The 19,684-nt window shown below is 38.2% G+C and overlaps 1 protein-coding gene across 1 annotated transcript in view; it reads right to left on the bottom strand.

Moving 5' to 3' along the window:
- Positions 1–19,684, bottom strand: part of GPC3 (glypican 3) — a 692,738-nt gene that overhangs the window by 100,502 nt on the left and 572,552 nt on the right. The window contains exon 7 of the mRNA XM_066250036.1: positions 5,787–5,946. Within this exon, the coding sequence (XP_066106133.1) occupies positions 5,787–5,946 (160 nt within the window). The remainder of the gene's footprint in view (positions 1–5,786; positions 5,947–19,684) is intronic.

Raw genomic sequence — 19,684 nt, 5'->3', positions numbered from 1 at the left:
CACCCTCACCAGGGTCCACCCAGCAACCCCTATCTGGGGCCAATGCTTGAATAAATGGAGCTATCCTCAGCACTGAGAGCTGATGCTCCAACCAATTGAGCAACTAGCTATGAGAAGGTAAGAGAGAGGGAAGGGGGAGAGGGAGGGGTAGAAAAGCAGGTGGTCACTTCTTTTGTGTGCCCTGACTGGGGATTGAACCCAGGACGTCCATACACTGGGCTGACATTCTATCCACTGAGCCAACCGGCCAGGGTTAGATGATTTTATTTTATTTTTAATTTATTATTAATTATTAATAAATAATTTATTATTATTCTTTATTAAGTGGGAGGCAGTGAGGCAGAGAGACAGACTCCTGCAGCGCCCTGATCGGGATCCACCTGGCAAGCCCTCTATGGGGTGATGCTCTGCCCATCTTGAGTGTTACTCCATTGCTTGGCAACCAAGCAATTTTAGTGCTTGAGGTGAGGCCATGGAGCCATTCTTAGTGCCCAGGGTCAACTTGTTCGAACCATTAGAGACATGGCTGAGGTAGGGGAAGAGAAGAGAGAGAGAGGGAGGGGTGGAGAAGCAGATGGTCACCTCTCCTGTGTGCCCTGACCAGGAATCGAACTAAAGACTTCCAAATGCCTGGCAGATACTATACTGCTGAGCCAACTGGCCAGGGCCAGATTATTCTATTTAATCACCACAACCCTGTGAAATGAGCTGAGGGAGAAGTAACCCACCAAAAGTGATACACATTACTTGTGGTACTGAGAAGTGAAAGGGACAAGTTAAGCTATAACCATTGGTGAGACATCATGTCATAGTCATCTCACCAACGTTGAAATCCAACAATCAGAAAGAAGGGGCAGAGCCTAAGAATTCTGTGTTAAACTTAGAAATAAGAATTATAAAAAAAGAGAGCACTTGGCAAGCTTTGGGAGGAAGAGTTTTAAAAATGAATATAGACCAAAAAGTATGGAAACTGTTCCAAACTTATTATCACTCTGGTGTATAGGTGTGCTGAGGGCCAGGTGTAGGCAGCCCTTGGTAAGAAGCCTGGCTTGCTAGAATGGAAATGTCAAAAGAGCAAGAGTAGAGAAAATAAGATCATTTTGAAAGTGGAAATAGCTGAGGAGAAGAAAAGTGGGAACCTGCAAGGTCAGAAGAAAACTCAAAAGATGTCTTTTAGAAGACTTCAATGAGTACCTTGCCAAGAACTAGAGCCAAATAAATGGAACATAATCACAGATTGTTGGCACTAGTATAGCTGGACAAATTTGTTTGGGCATTCTCTTTATTTTACAACTTCTAGAAAGAGTAAGGGGCTTGACCTCAGACACATGGGAGTTAGAAGCAATGCCAGGTATAGAAACTAGGTGTCCTGCACTTCATCCAGTGTCTCTAAAGAAGGGAAGAAGTGAGCCAGGGAAGCCAGCCAGTAGGACCACTTGCTGCTTACAGTGCAAAAGGTCTGTTCAGGGACAAAAGGGACAGAAGAGAGTTGGAACAGCCTTATTTTTCATTCTCAAATTTTCCTTTGGAAATTCTAAATGAGATAATGGTAAACAAACACAGTGTTCCAAGTCTGGTTGACTAAATAGATGTTGATGAATCACCAGGACCAGATGGCATCTCTCCATATTTTGAGTAAAATTGTATAATTACTGACCAAAGTGTATACCCTGTTGTTCCAAGTAGCTAGTGTGTCATGAGTCTGGCAAATTGCCAATGGGTCTCCTCTCCAGGAGAAACATTTCAAAGGGGATCCAAAGAATCCAGGCTGGTAGGATCACTGAACATGTTAGGCAAGTGTAACCTATTGGGAGTAAGGCATCATTTTTCCTGTGAATTAAATTGCCCACCATTTGCGTAGTGTTTTACAATTTACAAAGCACTTAGGTTTAATCATGCTGACCTAATTGACTACAATTCTTTGAGAGAATAAATGTGCATGTGGACAAAGGGAAACCAATGGATGTAATCTATTTCAATTTATAAAAGGGCCTTGACAAGGTCCCACATCAAACATTGTTTAAAAAGTTAAGTCACCATGGAACTGTGAAGTAGTGTTTTGAAATGGATAGGGAAGTAGCTTATAGGCAGGAAAACAAGAGGAGGTATGAGCAGGAACTTTTTGGAGAAGTATGAATAGTGGTGTGTCCTAGGGGTCCACGCTGGGACCAGTTAATATTTTGCCTAATCATCTGAAAAACTATTGGATGACGAAAATCTTTCCTGGGTAGCAAAATGCAGAGCAGATTTCAATCTTTTATGATTGTATAGATGAGCTGAGAAAGAAGAATCATAATTGGCTTGTTCACAGACTGGCTTTTGAAGTCTCAATGTTTGGCTGAATCCTGACTCAGTCGTTAAAGACAGCGTGACCTTAACTAAATTACTCTACCTCTTCCAGGATAAATTTTCTCATCGGTAGAGTGGGAATAATAACCTTGAGTTCATAGAGGTGTTGTGAAAATAATAGGGAACAATGCATATAAAGTTCTGGCACACTGCTTGGAGTACTGTGGTAAGTGTCCAATGAATATGGAGCACTATGGTAAATGTCCAATGAATATTAGCTATTATTATTTTACTTATTATTTTTATTCAACATTTTTCTTATAAAATGTCTGGCTCTGAGTGATTATGTTATGCCATAGGAATGGAACTTGGAAACCATTGCAGTCTATTTATTGAAAGCATTGACAGAATTTATTTTAGTGATTCAGAGGATGAAGATAACTATAGACTGAGATGGTAGTAAAATAATTCGTGAAAGGAAACTAGTGATTAAGGAGCACCTAGTATATGCTAGACACTGGGCTAGATCCTTTACAATGTTTACTCCTTTAATCCTGCAATAGTCCTATGAAGTTGGGGTAATGATTGCCATTCGATGTATGAGGAAGTGAAGACTTACACAAGAGGCTAAGTAAACTTGTCCTAGGTCCTGCTAACTCATAAAGAATTGAGCCAGAAATCAAATACAAGTTTGTTTTACCCCTAAGCTTATTATTTTCACTACACCATGATTGAAATTGCACTTTGAAGTATGGGTATATTTATGAAGGAATAAAAGCCATATAGAAATAAAAGGCAATGGCATGAAGATAGAAACAAAAGCAGTATGTTTACAGGGCTCATGGGGCATAGGTATGGTTGTTTCTGCTAATGTGGCTGGTTCCTGTGGAGTAGTGGTGGGAAACAAAGCCAGAATCGTAGTTTAGGCTGAACCAGAACCCTGCTAAGGAGTCTGAGGCCTTGTTCCTCAGGCAGTTGAGACAAGAAGAAGGCATTTGAGCCAGGGAGAGGTAAAAGATGCTTTAGAAAAATTAATTTGGTGGAATCTTCTGCTTGAGTCTGTAATTCTTTGTTCTCTAATGTGCTGGTATAAAGCTCTCAATGCTCCTGCCTTAGCCCTCAAGCCTGGAGAACACTTAAGATGTGATGGAAATAGAATATGTAAAAGTGAGGAATATAAAGGAAGCAGTGCCAGCCCTGGCCAGTTGGCTCAGTGGTAGAGCGTCGGCCTGGCGTACAGGAGTCCCAGGTTTGATTCCTGGCCAGGGCACACAGGAGAAGCACCCATCTGCTTCTCCACCCCTACCCCCTCTCCTTCCTCTCTGTCTCTCTCTTCCCCTCCCGCAGCCAAGGCTCCACTGGAGCAAGGTTTGCCCGGGCGCTGAGGATGGTTCTGTGGCCTCTGCCTCAGGTGCTAGAATGGCTCTGGATGCAACAGAGCGACACCCCAGAGGGGCAGAACATTGCCCCCTGGTGGGCATGCCAGGTGGATCCCAGTCAGGCGCATGTGGGAGTCTGTCTGACTGCCTCCCCGTTTCCAGCTTTGGAAAAATGCAAAAAAAAAAAAACCGCAACAACAAAAAAACCTAAAAAAAAAAGAAAAAGGAAGCAGTGCCAGAAGCTGGAAAAAATACCAATAATATACAGGAATTTGGGGTCCAAGTATATATGAAGGGCAAGGTAGAAGGAATAGTCAAAGATGATTTCAGTTTTGTGTCTCAGTGACCAGGAGAATGGTGGCATTAAAAAAAGATATTAAGGGAGTAATCAATTTTGGATTGTGTACTGGTAAATTTGATCTCTGACACACAGAGTTGGGGTAATGGTAGGAAAGCCAGGTAGAAATAGTTAGTAGGCAGCTAGAGATGTGGGATGATATCTCAGGAGAGCAGTTAAGACTGAAGGTTAATGGATTTATGAGTTGTCCCCACAGTGGTATAATAGTGAAAGAATGTTTATTGCAAATTACCCATAATAGCCAAGAGGTAAAAACAATTTAATGTCCATTAGTGGTTAAATGGATGAAAAAATCATGGCACAAATATACAATGGAATATTATTCAGCCTTAAAAATATAAGGAAATCTTATCATATACTACATCATGAATGAATCTTGAAGACATGATTGGTAAAATAAGTCAGGCACAGAATGGTAAATGCCATAAGAGTTCACTTTTTTAAGGTACCCAGAGCAGCCAAACTCATAGAAACAGAAAGTAAGATGGTGGTGCCAGGGGTTGAGGGAGGGGGAAGAGGGGAGCTACTGTTCAATAGCCATAGAGTTTCAGTCAATGAAAATGTTCTAGAGATCTAGTGTACAATTTGCATATAATTAACAATACTATACTGTATACTTAAAAGTTACTTTAAGAGGGCAGATCTCAGGTTAGCTGTTAATTTTTTGGGGGGCCAAAAATCATAAAACAATTATAAGAGCCAAAGTGAATGAGATTTGTGTTTCCTCTGGAGAAGAGAGAGAAGACAGAGGCTTAAAAAGAGACATCTGGATAGGACCCAGTTTCAGGGCAAGATTAAAAAATACTAGTGAAGGAAAAAGGCAGAAGGAGGGTCTAGAGGGCAGTCAGTAGGATTTCTAGAAGTCTGTGAACTGAAGAGGAAAGAATATGGCACTATAAGTCTCAAGTGAAAAATTAGATTTCCAGTTATTCCATTTAGATAAGTCTCATTTCTTCCTTGAGCACCAATTTTCTTATCTGTAAAATGGAAACAAGAACACTTATCCATAAAAGAGTACTGTATAACTAGGAAAACGAATACAAATGCGAGGGGATTTTTGTTGTTGCTATTGTTTTGCCTTCTTTTTTATTTTTTAAATTATTGATTGATTCTAGAGGGAGATGAAAGATGAGAGAGACAGACAGACAGACAGAAATATCAATTTTTTCCTGTATGTTCACTGATCAAAGATTGAACCAATAACCTCTGCATAGCAGGACGATGCACAACCAACTGATTTACCCGGCCAGGGCTATTGTTTTGTGTTCTTGACTGCAGCAGCTTGATTTTATTTTGTCTCTATTGCTGTTGACTTTATGTAGCTCTGCAGTTATGTGTCATAGTCTACCTATGTTTGACTAATTGTAAGAAAACAAAGCAAGTATGATGTTCTAAGAAGAGAGGGTCAGTGGATGTCTTTTCCTTAGAAAGTTACCCCGTCATTAGTTTTCAGTAGACTCCCAAGGTTATATTTGTTTTATAACTAAAAATAACCAAAGAAATATCCAATGGGAAACAGCCAACTGATTAGGTCAGTTCACTAGACAATGAAAAACATGGAGTGTAATCTACCCAGGTCCAGAGATTTAAAAAAGGCCACCTGAGAACTTCATTTTCTAGAGTATAGCCTTTCTTTGAAGAGTTGATAGCATTGTGTGTTGCAGGAATTTTAGGGGAGTTACAGAGAGCAGATTCAATTGGTTTTTAATTCCCAAGCATCACCATTTTAGCTCAGATTTGAGCTGGCACTAATCAGTTACCTGCAAGGAAGCGGAGCTGATTCTTCACTTTCATCATTCCATCACCAGAGCCTCCAATGCACTCATCTTCATCATCGCCACAGTCTCCACTTTCAAGCCCTTCTTCATCAAGGTTTTTATCTAGAACTCTACTTTTGGGCACAGACATGGTTCTCAGAAGCTGAAAGAAAACAGACAGAAATATAGCAGCTCTTCATATTTCTTGGGTAGGTCTAAAACAGTGTATTATTACCAGGAGGCATAAAAAATGCTGGATGAGTTATACAGAAGCTTTTAAAAATCATTTTCAAATTTATATAGGTATAAACTGCTTATATACTTTGGAGTTTTATACTCCTGGACCTTTCAATGACATTTTATATGACTCTCTACTCCCCTACTTCACTTATACCAGAGTGTATACTGCATCAGACCTTTTCATACCACAGTATTTAAGTTCCTGAAAGCCTCTATGGTAAGAGAACACACCAATGATGAATGGAACACAGCACAGGCAAAACATACTTATAGGCTGAGAGGAAACCAATGTCAGGAATAATCCCTATAAAAGCACCTTATAACTATATTTACATTTACTAAATTAAAACAACAAATGCTTGCCACAAAATGAAGAGAATAACAGTTGAATTTTAATATACACTTTAAATAAATACTTACAATTAATTCCCATACCCTATTCCTTGATCACTAGAGAAACTTAAAATATTGAGTATGAATACTGAAATTTATTTTTTTATAGATAATATGCCTACTAAGAGGCATGTTTGTTTTGCTCTTCAGTGTCTGGCTTTTCAGTCACATTGTCAATGCCTTTCTTATATTATGGTGACTCCCACTTACCAAAAGTCTTTCCACTGACCCAGAAGCTTAGCTTACAGCATGAGTGGTCTCTGAGGGCAGTTCTTAGACTACATTTTATTTTTTTCCTCACCGTCTCTCTCCAAGGCTGTATTCCACTATCCTCTCTTTCTTTTCTAGCTCTGTTCCCCTCTTTAGTTCTAAATCTCCTATTTTTCAATAACAGCCAACAAAAGATGCTAGGTATACTGAAATGGATATTTCTGTGATTGTGAAAGAGGCATTTAGGAAATAATGCTTCATACACAGGCATATTTTGGTTTCTGTTTTCTGTGTTTATTGTCACTGCAAAATATACCTTTATGCTCTCTATTTGTGACTTAGCTGCTATACCAATATCAACTTGGAACCAGTTACATATCATACAGAAATTTGACTCTGTAGGTTTATTTTTTAAGGAATAAAAGAAAATGCAAATAGTTCTTTCTTCCTCAATAACTTCTAATGGTGTCGTAAAATGTAATAACCTACCTACCATCTGCTACTCCAGCATCATCTCCACCCTGCTGCTCTAATGCATCCCCTCTCCCATCCTCCTCTATCCTCTACCATCCATCTTACAAATCTAAATGTATATTATAGACACATAGAGTAGGATAAGCCAGACCTGTGGTTCTCAAACTTTTTTTTTTGTCAGGACCCCCTTAATACTCTTATTGGGAATCCCAGAGAACTTTTGTTTATACAAGTTACCATATTTCTCCATGTATAAAAAAGACTATTTTTAAAAATTTTGGGGGTCTAAAAACTGGGTGTGTCTTATACAGTGGTTGTAGATTTCTTTTACTTGAATTTCCTGCCTTTTTTTTTGCACAGATAAGGACTTGTATTAATTTTATGATAAATAAAACTTAAGTTCAATAACTTTATGTAACACATTATTTTTCCAAATTTCAGGCCTCAAAATTAAGGTGTGTCTTATACACGAGAGCGTCTTATACATGGAGAAATATGGTATAACTATTGGCATTTACAATTTTAGAAATTATAAATGAGAGATTTGAAATATTTAATACCTAAACCTGATCAGGTGCTGACACAGTGGATAGAGTGTTGGACTGGAATGCAGAGGACCCAGGTTTGAAACCCCAAGGTCGCTGGCTTGAGCGCGGGCTCATCCGGCTTGAGCACAGGGTCCCTGACTTGAGCATGGGATCATAGACATGACCCCATGGTTGCTTGCTTGTGCCCAAAGGTCGCTAGCTTGAAGCCCAAGGTTGCTGGCTAGAGCCCAAGGTCACTGGCTTGAGCAAGGGGTCACTCATTCTGCTGTAGCCCCCCGGTCAAGGCACATATGAGAAAGCAATCAATGAACAACTAAGGTGCTGCAAAGGATGATTGAGGCTTCTCATCTCTCTCCCTTTCTGTCTCTCTGTTCCTGTCTGTCTCTCTCTCTGTCTCTGTCAAAAAATATTTAGTAGCTAATTTAAACATAAAAATAATAACACAAAGATGTGTTAACAAGATAAAATTTTTATGCCTTTTTAAATTAATTAATTTATTTATTGTGTTTACATAGCTTCTAGTGTCTCCCCAAAAGCACCCTCCCTCCCCCATATTCCCCTCAACATCTCCCTTAGCCCCTCTCCCAACAGCTCCCTGAAAAATAAATATATTTTCCCTGACATAAAAAAGAAGGAAAGGTGGCATTCTTTTACATTTCTGCAAATTTCTTGAATGTCCAGCTTACTATGATAACTGAATTCTCATATTTGCTTGTCCATTCAGTCTGTTATTATATGTTGTTTTTGTTGAATCATTTGCAGAAAATCCAGTCTTTCAAACAAAATATGTCATGGGGGAAGAAAGAGTATTTTAGTAGCCTTATCAGGTAATTGTGGATATTTTTCACTGATACTATAGAAAAACTCAAGTGGGAAAGGTTAGTTGCAATGCAGAATATGAAACCGTATAAATAAACTTTTCATGTTCTGTTACATTAAAATCCATTGGTATGTTTGAACTTTCATTGGGTCTTTTACCCATTTTGTATCATCACGCATGGGCAATGCAGAAAATATTGGTCCACTGAGCTATGCAGATCTCTTCAATGTTAACACTATTCATTACATAATATTAAAAAATCATATTCGTTGACATCACCTACAATCTCATTAGGAAAGTTTTTAAGCATTAGAAAGCCTTGAAGCTCATGGTAGGAAATACAAATTTTCCAAAATTTTAATTTTTTTTCTTGAAAGTTGGAATTTTATCATTGGCAACAAATACTGTTCATTTTTCCTTTAACTGACAGGGTCTCTTTGTTCCTTTTGAAGAAAATGTTTAGCAAATACTCAAGTCTGTAATATATAACCAGTTTGCCAGTTATCTCAAATAAAAGTGGTGTTTCATGAAAAAAGAGGCTAGTTAAACCATAGCTTAAATAATCCCATAAGTGTTTTTCTTTGACACATACATCGACACAATTTACAACAGGAATACCTTAAATGTACCTCATATTTCATAACAAAGAATATTTTAAAAGTATACTAAAGGGTTAAGGTTTAATTCATTAATCATTTTTACTGCTTCAGCAATGACATCCTTAATTATTAAACTGCCTTTTAATTTCCTGCAAGTATATGCCATTGAAGAATAGGATAACTACTAGTACAGTTTGGAGCCACTGCCTTGATTCATACTGTGGTACTAATGGTTGTACTTACCATTGCTTTTGCACCATTAGTGCAAATATCAACACAGTGAAATATGCAAATAACATCTTGGTATATTTGTGTAAACAATTTTGACGTTTTGCACAATTGGGTTTCATGGATTACCAGGGTCTATAAACCACTCTCTGAGTACTAGTAATCTAGACTATAATATCACTTCAGTAGATCAAAACTTTGTAATCTCTCCCTTTACTATCATTTTTTATGGAAAAATTGCTTTCAACATAATAACTTTTAGGTTAATTTTCAAAAACACATCCTCCATATATGTCATGAATTACCTGAATTAGAGTTGTTCATATAAGAGAATGTGTGGTTAGGTATAGATTATTGAACTTGCTATTCCTCAAGCACATGTAACATCTATGTCTTTCATTTATCCTTTCAGAAATCATTAATTGAGCACCTGATAGGAGCTGTTTTCATTTCTGTCTATTGAAAACACTGCATTCTTTCAAGCCAAGTTCCAATATCACTTCATTAATAATGCCTTCCTGGTTACCACAGATGGTCATTATAGTTCTACTTCCCCCTCTTCTACCACTGTTCCCTTTATCTGTGTACCTCTTAAATAGCTTTGTATGTATGCAACCTGGTACTATTTATTTGTACACGTCACTTTGCCTCACCAGCATATTGAGCTGCCTGGGGTCTGTGACTTATTTATCTTTGAACTCTATAGCATTTAAGGCAGTGTTTTGCACATAGTAGGCACTCAACAAATGTGCTACTGAATTAAAGCCAAATTAAGTGGTATGGTATCTTTAAAAATTTTAAAAGATACTCCCACAAACTCAAGAAAAAGGAGAAAGCCGAAACACAGACTAATTATACAAGAACTTGTGAATGAATAGCTTAATCCTTTTGGATGACGCTAGCTAAGATCTGTAGCTAATCATTGAGAGGCCATTTTTCCAACCTCATGTACAATGTCCTTAGTATTCTCTGGTAGTTCATTTTTTTAAAGTGCAATTAAAAATAACTTTAAAACTGTGCCATTGAGATAACTTCTTTAGTTCTTAAATTATTCTCATTTTGGAGATATCTTCAACAGTGAAAAGAAGTATAGTATACTTTCAAACCATTTTACACAGACATCTGCTGATGACCTTAACCCTCACACATTAACAAACAAATCCAAACCTAGAAAGCTATTGTTAATATAAAAGTCCTAAAGAACAGTTTCAAGCTCCAGAATGTCGAAAGAAGGGTGCTTTGTCTGAGATGAGAAATTGCCAACAAGTACTGTGGATTCAGTACAGCCTGGAATTTGGAACAGAAATCAAATCAGCTAATTACAATTCACAATATTGACCTCTTTGTTCCCTCTCTCACTCTTTACAATGTCTTCCAGACTGAACATTTACTTTACAAAAAGAAAGTTACAAGGGCCTTGCATCCAAAATCAGGTAACTAGGTGCCTAGTGCTTTTGATTAACTGTTTGCCATTTTCAAAGGACACTATCTTATTGGCTTTCTAAAAGATATGGCTCAGAATAATTATAATCAATGTAAACTATCTTGTTAAAACACAGGTCTGATTATTCACTCCACTACCCTCACAATCATTCTATGAACTCGATATTTCTGCCATTCATTGTTTGGCACTCCTTAGTGGGAAGGTCTTTCATACCTCAGTTTTTTCTACAGCTACTCCTCTTTGCAACACTGTCTGAGCAACATGAGACTATCAGAGTTGCTTAAATATTCAATCCATTTTTATTTTATAATTTAAAATGTTAATTATTGTTAATTACAATCAATGTTAATGACAATATAATATAAAAAGGTGAAAAATAAGGGGAAAAAACCTAGTTTTCAAACTCAAACAACATTTTTATTTTCAAAGGTAGGGGTTTTTTGGCTTACATTTTTACATAGTTAAACTTGGACTTTAGAATCAAACTGACTGAGTTTGGAATTCTAGATTTTTTCATTTATTAACTTTTTCCCCATTTATTAACTTTGCTGCTTACTTTCCCTAAACCTCAATGTCCTCATCTATAAAATGAGGAAAATAATGTCTGCCTTATAGAATTGCTGTAATGAAGAAATTGTGATAAATGTAACACTTTAAATGTGATAAAACATTTAGTGCAATACCAATACTGGATCCACCGAAATTTACTTAACCATTCTCTGAATATTGAATATTTATATTGCTTCTAGTTCTTTTGCTTCTATAAATAAAGATGGAGTATCAGGAGCATTCACATAACTTTTTCTATATTTTGGATTACTTCCTTAGCTTCCCACTAGTAGGATTAATGGGTCAAAGGGTATGTACATTTTTATACACCATAGGAGTGAGTCTACAGTTTTGTAAGAATCACCTAGGATGATTGAAAACTCAAGCTCCCTGGCACCACCCACAGAGCTTCTGATTTAGTAGGTCTGGGGTGAAGCTCAGAAATCTACATTTTAACTAGATCTGCCCCTCTAACTTATCATGAGCAAATCACAGTCCCCTGCAGTGTTACAGCACTTCCCAGAGACCACCTGAATCCATGTCTGGACAAGATTTGCCCTAGGCCCATGGTCTTAAAACATGCTCTTCAAACCACTTTTTTTTTTAAAGCATGTGTGTGTTTGTGTGTGTGTGTGTGTGTGTGAGAGAGAGAGAGAGAGAGAGAGAGAGAGAGAAGGAGACAGGGACAGACAGGAAGGGAGAGAGACGAGAAGAATCAACCCACAGCTGCAGCACCTCAGTTGTTCAATGACTTCTCTCCCACGTGTGCCCTTGCCAGAAGCTCCAGCTGAGTCAGTGAACCCCTGCTCAAGCCAGTGACCCTTGGGCTCAAGCAAGCGACTTTGGGTTTCAAGCCAGTGACTCTTGGGCTCAAGCTAGTGACCACTGGGTCATGCCCACAATCCCATGCTCAAACTGGCAACCCCACACTCAAGCTGGTGAGCATGCGCCCAAGTTGGCTACCTTGGGATTTTTAACCTGAATCCTCAGCATGCCAGGCCAATGCTGTATTTACTGAGCTACTGCCTGGTCAAGCGTTTTTTTTTAAAGTAAATGCAACCTGATGATTTCCTTCCCACTTAGATATGGACATCATGACCTTTTTTTAAATTAAAAAAATTTTTTTTTGTATATTTCTGAAGTGAGAAACAAGCAAGCAGAGAGACAAACTCCCACATGTGCCCGACTGGGATCCACCCAGCATGCCCACCTGGGGGTGATACTCTGCTCATCAGGGGCATTGCTCCATGGCAACAGAGCCATTCTAGCACCTGAGGCAGAGGCCATGGAGCCACCCTCAGTGCCCGGACCAACTTTGCTCCAGTGGAGCCTTGGCTGTGGGAGGGAAACAGAGAGATAGAGAGAAAAGAGAGGGGGCCTGACCTATGCTGGTGCAGTGGATAGAGTGTCGACCTGGAATGCAGTGGTTGTTGGTTTGAAGCCCTGGGCTTGCTCAGTCAAGGTGCATATGAGAAGCAACCAGGAGTTGATGCTTCCTTTTCCTTCCTCACCTTCTCTTTCTCTATCCTCTTTCTAAAATCAATAATAAAATTTAAAAAATTTTAAAAAAAAGAGAGGGGGAAGGGTGCAGAAGCAGATGGGCGCTTCTCCTGCGTGCCCTGGCTGGGAATTGAACCTGGGACTTCCACACGCCGGGCTGACACTCTACCGCTGAGCAAATTTTAAATTTTATTTAGAAAATTAACTTTAACAGGGTGATATTGATCAATATTTATCTTTAGAGTTAATGACAATACCCATGTGTAAAGGTAGATAGCTTTGTTTTATTAAAAAGGAAAATGTTTGAAGTTAATTCTAAAACAGGTACTCAGGGTTGTATAGTAAAATGAAACAACAAAAAAAGTCTGGAATAAATACTTAAGAAAATTAGAACCACAGTGGAGGAAAAACTGCTTTCTAAAATTTAGTAATTCCATGTTCTTAAAACCATAGTAACCAAGATAATAAGAGCTCTGCATCATAGGACAATGTAATTTGGCCAAAGCTCTCTTTGTGCTTGGTTGACAGGAGAACAGAGATCAAAAGATATACTGGTTATTCTTAGGATGATCAAATATGCTGCAAATTAGACCAGCGAGAGCAGCAACTCTTGATCTGTCTATATGGTATAAATAATGTGCCTCTTGGAATTATCTTGATTGCAAAGTTAAGAACTTTAGCCATACATTGTGTTAGAGCTTAACAGTGTTCTCTCCCATAATCCTTGAATCCTCCCCACCAATTTGTGTAACAGGGAAGACTGCGACCCCCATTTCTCACATCAAGGGAGGCTACTGAGGCTCAGAGAGGGGACATTACCTGATCAACTCACTAAGTAAGTGATAGAGAGCTCATTAAAAATAAAGTCTTCTCCTCCCAAGTCCAGAGCTTTTCAAGAAAAGCATGCTATGTTAGATAAAGATATCAATCAATGGGGCCTTTATTTTATATTTTTGCCAACTTGAGTACCTTTATCTGAGATAATTTTCAGTTCAATGTCAATTTTTCAGATGTTAGCCATGAACTATAGCTTGATGTGAAGGCCTTTGCTATGTACTGGGTTGGAGAGCTGGGTGGGGAGATGATGACATTAGACACCTCCTGCTTACTTTCCCCAGCCTTGCCATCTTAAATAATCAACCTATCTCATCACAAATGGGCTTGTCCTGAAAAGCTTCAGGTAACAGAATAGAATGAAAAATTTATTTCCTGCTGCTACATGGCTAAGAGTACTATTTTTTACTTTATTAAAGTACTTAATACTTTAGTATTAAAAAAGAAAGAATTAAGTAACAAAATAGATACTGAAAACATGGGGCTTGGTATGTATTTTGAGGAGTTAGCTGGTTTTGTCATTCTTTGCTACTCACATATCTCTTTCTAGGCATTTTTAAAATATCTGGAATCCAAATTACGTTTTACAGCTATTAAGCTGGGCTTACAAAACTGATTTTGAACTATCTGGATGCTCAGCTTTATACAACCTACAAGGAATGCTTTGGGGGCCTGGCTTTCCATGTCCACAGCAATGTAAACACATGCTTTACTGTCTGTATTTGAGCAGCATAAGCTAATTGATAGCTCCAATGAATCTCTGCTTTTTTTGGAATGCCATTATTATTTATATTCTGTGCACATCCACAAGGCCTAGGGCATGTGACCTCTGCTTTGCTCGCACACTTTCTTTGAACGAATGCACAAACCATTGCCAAAACAATTGGAAACAATGGTAATTCCCCACATTTCAGATGAAGCCAGAACCCTAATGAAGAGGGCTAGAATTAATAGCTACATATTCAGTTTACACACTGGAGAGGCAATAAAATATAGCAGTTAAGAGTGTGAGCTTTGGAATATAACCAATATGGATTTGAATCTCTATTCAGCTTATGTACTAGCTGTGTTACTTTGGGCAAGTCACTTGACCTTTCTGGGCTTCAGTTTCCTTAACTGTAAAATGGAGATAATGCTATTCATTAACTTCATAGGGTTCTTGAAGAATTAAATAGCACTATTCACATTCCATATGTATCCTTCTTTCATAGAACTTTCCACCATTTGTAATTATATATTCCCTGTTGCCACCCCATCAGACTAACATAAGAAATAGTCTGTTTTTGATTATCAGTGAACAGCACAGTGTTCAGTACAAAATAAATGGACAATAATAATCATTAAATGAATGAATGAACAAATAGAATAATGCATGCAAACTGTTGAGCACATTGCTTGGCAAGATAATAAGTTCTTGAACATGTTAACTCTGCTGATGTGGAGGATGATCTCAAAGAGTAAGAAAGAGGAAAGAAGGAAAAAGAGGAGAAGGAGGCAAAGAAGGAGAAGGAAGGAGAACAGTAGCAGCCACAGTAGCAGATATGAAGAGCTTACTGCAAATGCCTTGTTGGGCAAAACAAGTCACGCCCCGTGGCCAAACACTGAGGCACCAGAAAGAGGAGTCTGAGAAACCCTTCTGGATGCCCCAGGTAAGGTAAGGTCTGTGCATTAAGCATACACACAGAAATGTTTAAAAAAGAGCAAAAGGACTGGCAACAGCCTGTGCATCCATGTGGCATCAGTAAGAAGGCCGCCCATACTCAGACATGCTTTTGTCTGGGTGTTGCTTCCATGTTCACTTTTTATCCACAGCACACACTTTCTCTACCACTTCCAGCTTCCCAAAGTTTACTCTCGTTGTTAATATATCACTGAAACTTATGAAAATAAGTCCTCACAATTAAATAAATGTCGGGATAGTAAAACAAACCAGGATGTGAAAGAAGCAAACTTGGGATAGAATTGAAACGATTTTGGTGGGGCTCCTTCCCAGTGGCAGAAATGGTCTTTGCAGTTTTAGGAAGCTAACCACTGCCTTAAAGTAAGCGGTTTATAATAATATTACCAATAGTTTACAACTATATAGAGTTTTATTCTTTTCCAAGAGGAAGCATACCATGTTGGTTAAAAGCTTATACTCTGGGGAGAGAAAAGTTCTGTTTAAATCTAGACTTTATCGCTTACTAGCCCTACTACTATAAATAAGTTATCCTTTAACTTTTCTGAGCTTTATGTTTCTTATATATTAAAATGGGTATAATAATACATGTACCTATCTCCCACATTGCATGACTGTGTGGATTGAATTAGATAATCAAGTTGAAAACATTGAACTTAGTATCTAGCAGTTAGTGTTCACACAATGACATGTTAATATTATATTATAAAAAGGTTATATTTGTAAAATCTGAATGTCTAGAGGAGACAAATTCTAAATTTTTGGCATCACTTATTTGGTTCTGGCCTGGTTAGGGCTCATTCTGTGGAATCCTATAGATCTTCAATAAATCTTTGTTATTCTGTTATTTCTATCAACATTTCATTATTTGTATAATTAAAAGTACTTCATATTTCTTTTCTCATTGATGCACCCAGGACTCCTGTGAGGCAGTGGGGCAAGTATTATTAGCGTCATTTATTTTATACACACATACACACATTTAATTTATTGATTTGAGAGAGAGAAGAAGGGGCAGACAAACAGACAGAAATGTCAATCTGTTCCTGTATTTGCCTTGACCAGGGATTGAACCTACAACCTTTATGTATTAGAAGAACACTCTAACCAACTGAGTCATCTTGCCATGACGATCAGCCTCATTTTATAAATAAGAAAATTGGAGTTGAAAGAGAAGTGAGGTAACATGCCCATTTTTAGCCTGAAAACTGTTTAACAACCATTTGGAATGGGACTGGGGAAGAGGGTTTATGTACTCTAGCATTAGTTTGGAAAAGACATGGACCTGGGATAAGCACAGTGTCTGACACATAATAGGTGCTCAGGGAATGCCTGGTAACTGAAAGAATGAAGCAATGGGTTAACAAAATAACATTTTTTTCACTGACTTTAAATTCTCCCAATCTCTATCTCTTCAACCCTGGTTCTGATGTGTCATTGCTATTGCTCTGGTAATAGCTGATTCCTGCCTAGGAGCCCTGGATACACTGAGCTAGTCAGCTAGACAGATGCTCAAATAGACTGTGTGACTGTCTGCTGGCATTCACTTTATTAAGGCTACCCTGAGAAGCAGGCCCCATAATCTTGTCCATTTGAGGGAGACTCCTCTGCTCCCCTGATAAAGTGAGGTCAAGGCAAAGAAGAAGAAAGAAAAATGATCTTTTAAAGAAAATGAACCAACCAATACAAAGGGATGTGGCTAACCCATGCCCTCAGTGGCTGAATATGTTTCCCAAGGGCCCCTAATGATCCTCTTCCAATCCCGGATGAGTACTCTGTTAAATTAACTGGCCTGTGTGTTCATTCTTGGCTTGGTGATGCCCTATTTTAGGATTTCTAGCCTTACTGAACTGAATCTCAGGTTAAGGGGCCAAAAACCCCCAAAAGCACACTTCTAGTTATCAGGCTAGAGTCAATGCTGGCCTATCCTCAAGAAGCTGTCAAGTCCTTCTACTTTGCCAGGTGTGGCAGCAAAATGCAAACACAGCAAGGTACACTTGGAGGACACTAAGTTCAATTTCTCTCTGAAGGCATCTGACCCTGGCTACTGCCACTGCTGAAGATTAGTGAGTTTTGTCCTTGTGTCAGTTTTAAATTGTTGTGAAAAGCCACAAGGACAAAATATAACATTTTCTGGAAGAAAAACTTACTTTGAAGACATCTGTGAAACACACAGCACTGCTCAGTTTCCAAAACAATTGCCTTAGTTTGATGAGGGCCATAGATGAAGGGCAATGGTTCCAGGGTAAAAGTATATCAAGATATTACATAATTCCTCACGGAACTGAGGTTACACAGACATGATCTGAACATTTACTATTGTCCTAGTGTATAAATCTGAATCATTCCAAACAGACATTTTGTGGTTATACTTTTGGGAAATGAGAATTCTTGTTTCTAAAAATAAACTCTGTGTATGAACCACAGCAGCCATGTCATCAAGCATAGGGCTTGAAGAGTCAACCTCAATGACTATAGGACGAAAGCACACTATTCCTTTGTAAGTCTTCTGGCCCACTAAGGATTAATGAGATACCTCTAGTTTCCCTGTGAAAGCTTACTTCCTTTGAAGCCTATGTATAAATCAGGATTTATAAATAGGTTTTCATTGAAAACAGTTTTCCTTCTATGGTATACTGGTATACTATCTAAAAAATATGAATTTTTCAATCTGTTATAGAAAATTAAGGCTACACTGTATTATTCTTTGAGAGAGAGAGAGAGAGAGAGAGAGAGAGAGTGTTAGGGGAAGGGAGAGACATGAGAAGCATCAACTCATAGTTGGGGCACCTTAGTTGTTCACTGATTACTTTCTCATATGTGCCTTGACCAAGGGGCTCCAGCTAAGCCATCACCTCTCGCTCAAGCCAGTGACCTTAGACCTAAGCCAGCAACCCCCCCACTCAAGTTGATGAGCCTGTGCTCAAGCCAGCAACTTCGGGGTTTCGAACCTGCGTCTCCAGCTGCCCAGGCCAATGCTCTATCCACTGTGCCACCACCTGGTCAGGCTACACTGTAATATTTTGAAGTAAAATAAATGATTTGGTGCATCTGGTACAAATAAAATAGCTGAGACGATGAAAAACTAGATTCTGAGTTTTAAGTTGTTATTTTTTAGAGGTAAGAGAACTTCAAACCTTTCCAATTCCAAGTTTTAAGCTATGGAATCCTAAGGGGGCAATGGGCTGTTACAGGAAGCAGGGAATATGAGTCAAATTATTATAATATTCATGACTAATCACATACTTTAAAAGGCTGAAGTACAAGAAGCAAAAAACTGGTGCTCTTGTATACATTTTAGCCTCACTCCTTGAGTGATGATTAGCTTAAGAAATTCTCAGGTAACTCTTTTAAATATAAAAAATTGGGATGTGTCCTAACAACAGTGCTTTGTTTGGTAAATACAGCATTAGAGATACTAGAACAATTAGCTCTTTCTGAGTCCACCACTTACAGGTTTTGTAACATTTTGGTCACAGAGGACAACCAGAGCATTGGAGATTTATGAGGGGCATTGACCACCCTGATTACTTGCTGTAGCTACCAAATGCTTAAGTACTTCCTTATTGTGGTATAGTTTTCATTCCTGTACCGAGAGTGGTTTCAATGGAGTAGTCCAACAGTGGGTGAAGGAATGTGAAATAGAAATACTGGTATTCTCTAATAGTAAAGGAATTCAAGTGTCCCCTCTTCGTAACCATTTAGGACACTGAAAGAAAAGCACTGAACACTAGTTCAATTCAAGCTTAGCAATTACACTTTGAATATATTCACTACCTTGTTGGAATTTCATATTTAGTCAAATGATCTTTTAATAAAATTCACAGTCATTTTACATCTAGTTCTTTTTTAATTTATTTATTGTTTTGAGAGAGAGAGAGAGAGAGAGAGAGAGAGAGAGAGAGAGAGATTTGTTTCTGTATGTGCCCTGATCGGGGATCGAACTGGCAACCTCTGTACATCAGGATGATGCTCTAACCAGCTGAGCTATTCAGCCAAGACTACATTTAGTTATTGATATTGGTAATCATCTTTCCAATTTTAGCTTAGTCAACTCTAGTTTCAAAAATTCTAGTCGAAGAGTTGTCTGCTGGGTTGATTGTATAGCTTACAAAATAATTTCTGCTTTGCATTTGGCTACACAATCCTTCACATTCACCTTTCATCCTCTAATTATAATACTCACTAATTTAGTATATCTATATACTTGCCATTTGGTAGCATATTTTAGATTAATTCTACTTCTCTAAAATAAGCAAAAATTTGGAGTGTAGTACAGGTACAATCATTTCCATTCCCATGTTGGTCTCTCTAATAATTGCTCTTTATTCTTAAATTCCAAACTTCATCATTTCTCCTATTGGCTCTGTTTAGGAATCCATTC

This window comes from Saccopteryx bilineata, chromosome X (assembly GCF_036850765.1).
Source record: "Saccopteryx bilineata isolate mSacBil1 chromosome X, mSacBil1_pri_phased_curated, whole genome shotgun sequence".
NCBI classification, from domain to species: domain Eukaryota; kingdom Metazoa; phylum Chordata; class Mammalia; order Chiroptera; family Emballonuridae; genus Saccopteryx; species Saccopteryx bilineata.
The sequence above is the reverse complement of the archived record's forward strand: the minus strand, read 5'-3'. Positions and strand labels throughout refer to the sequence as shown.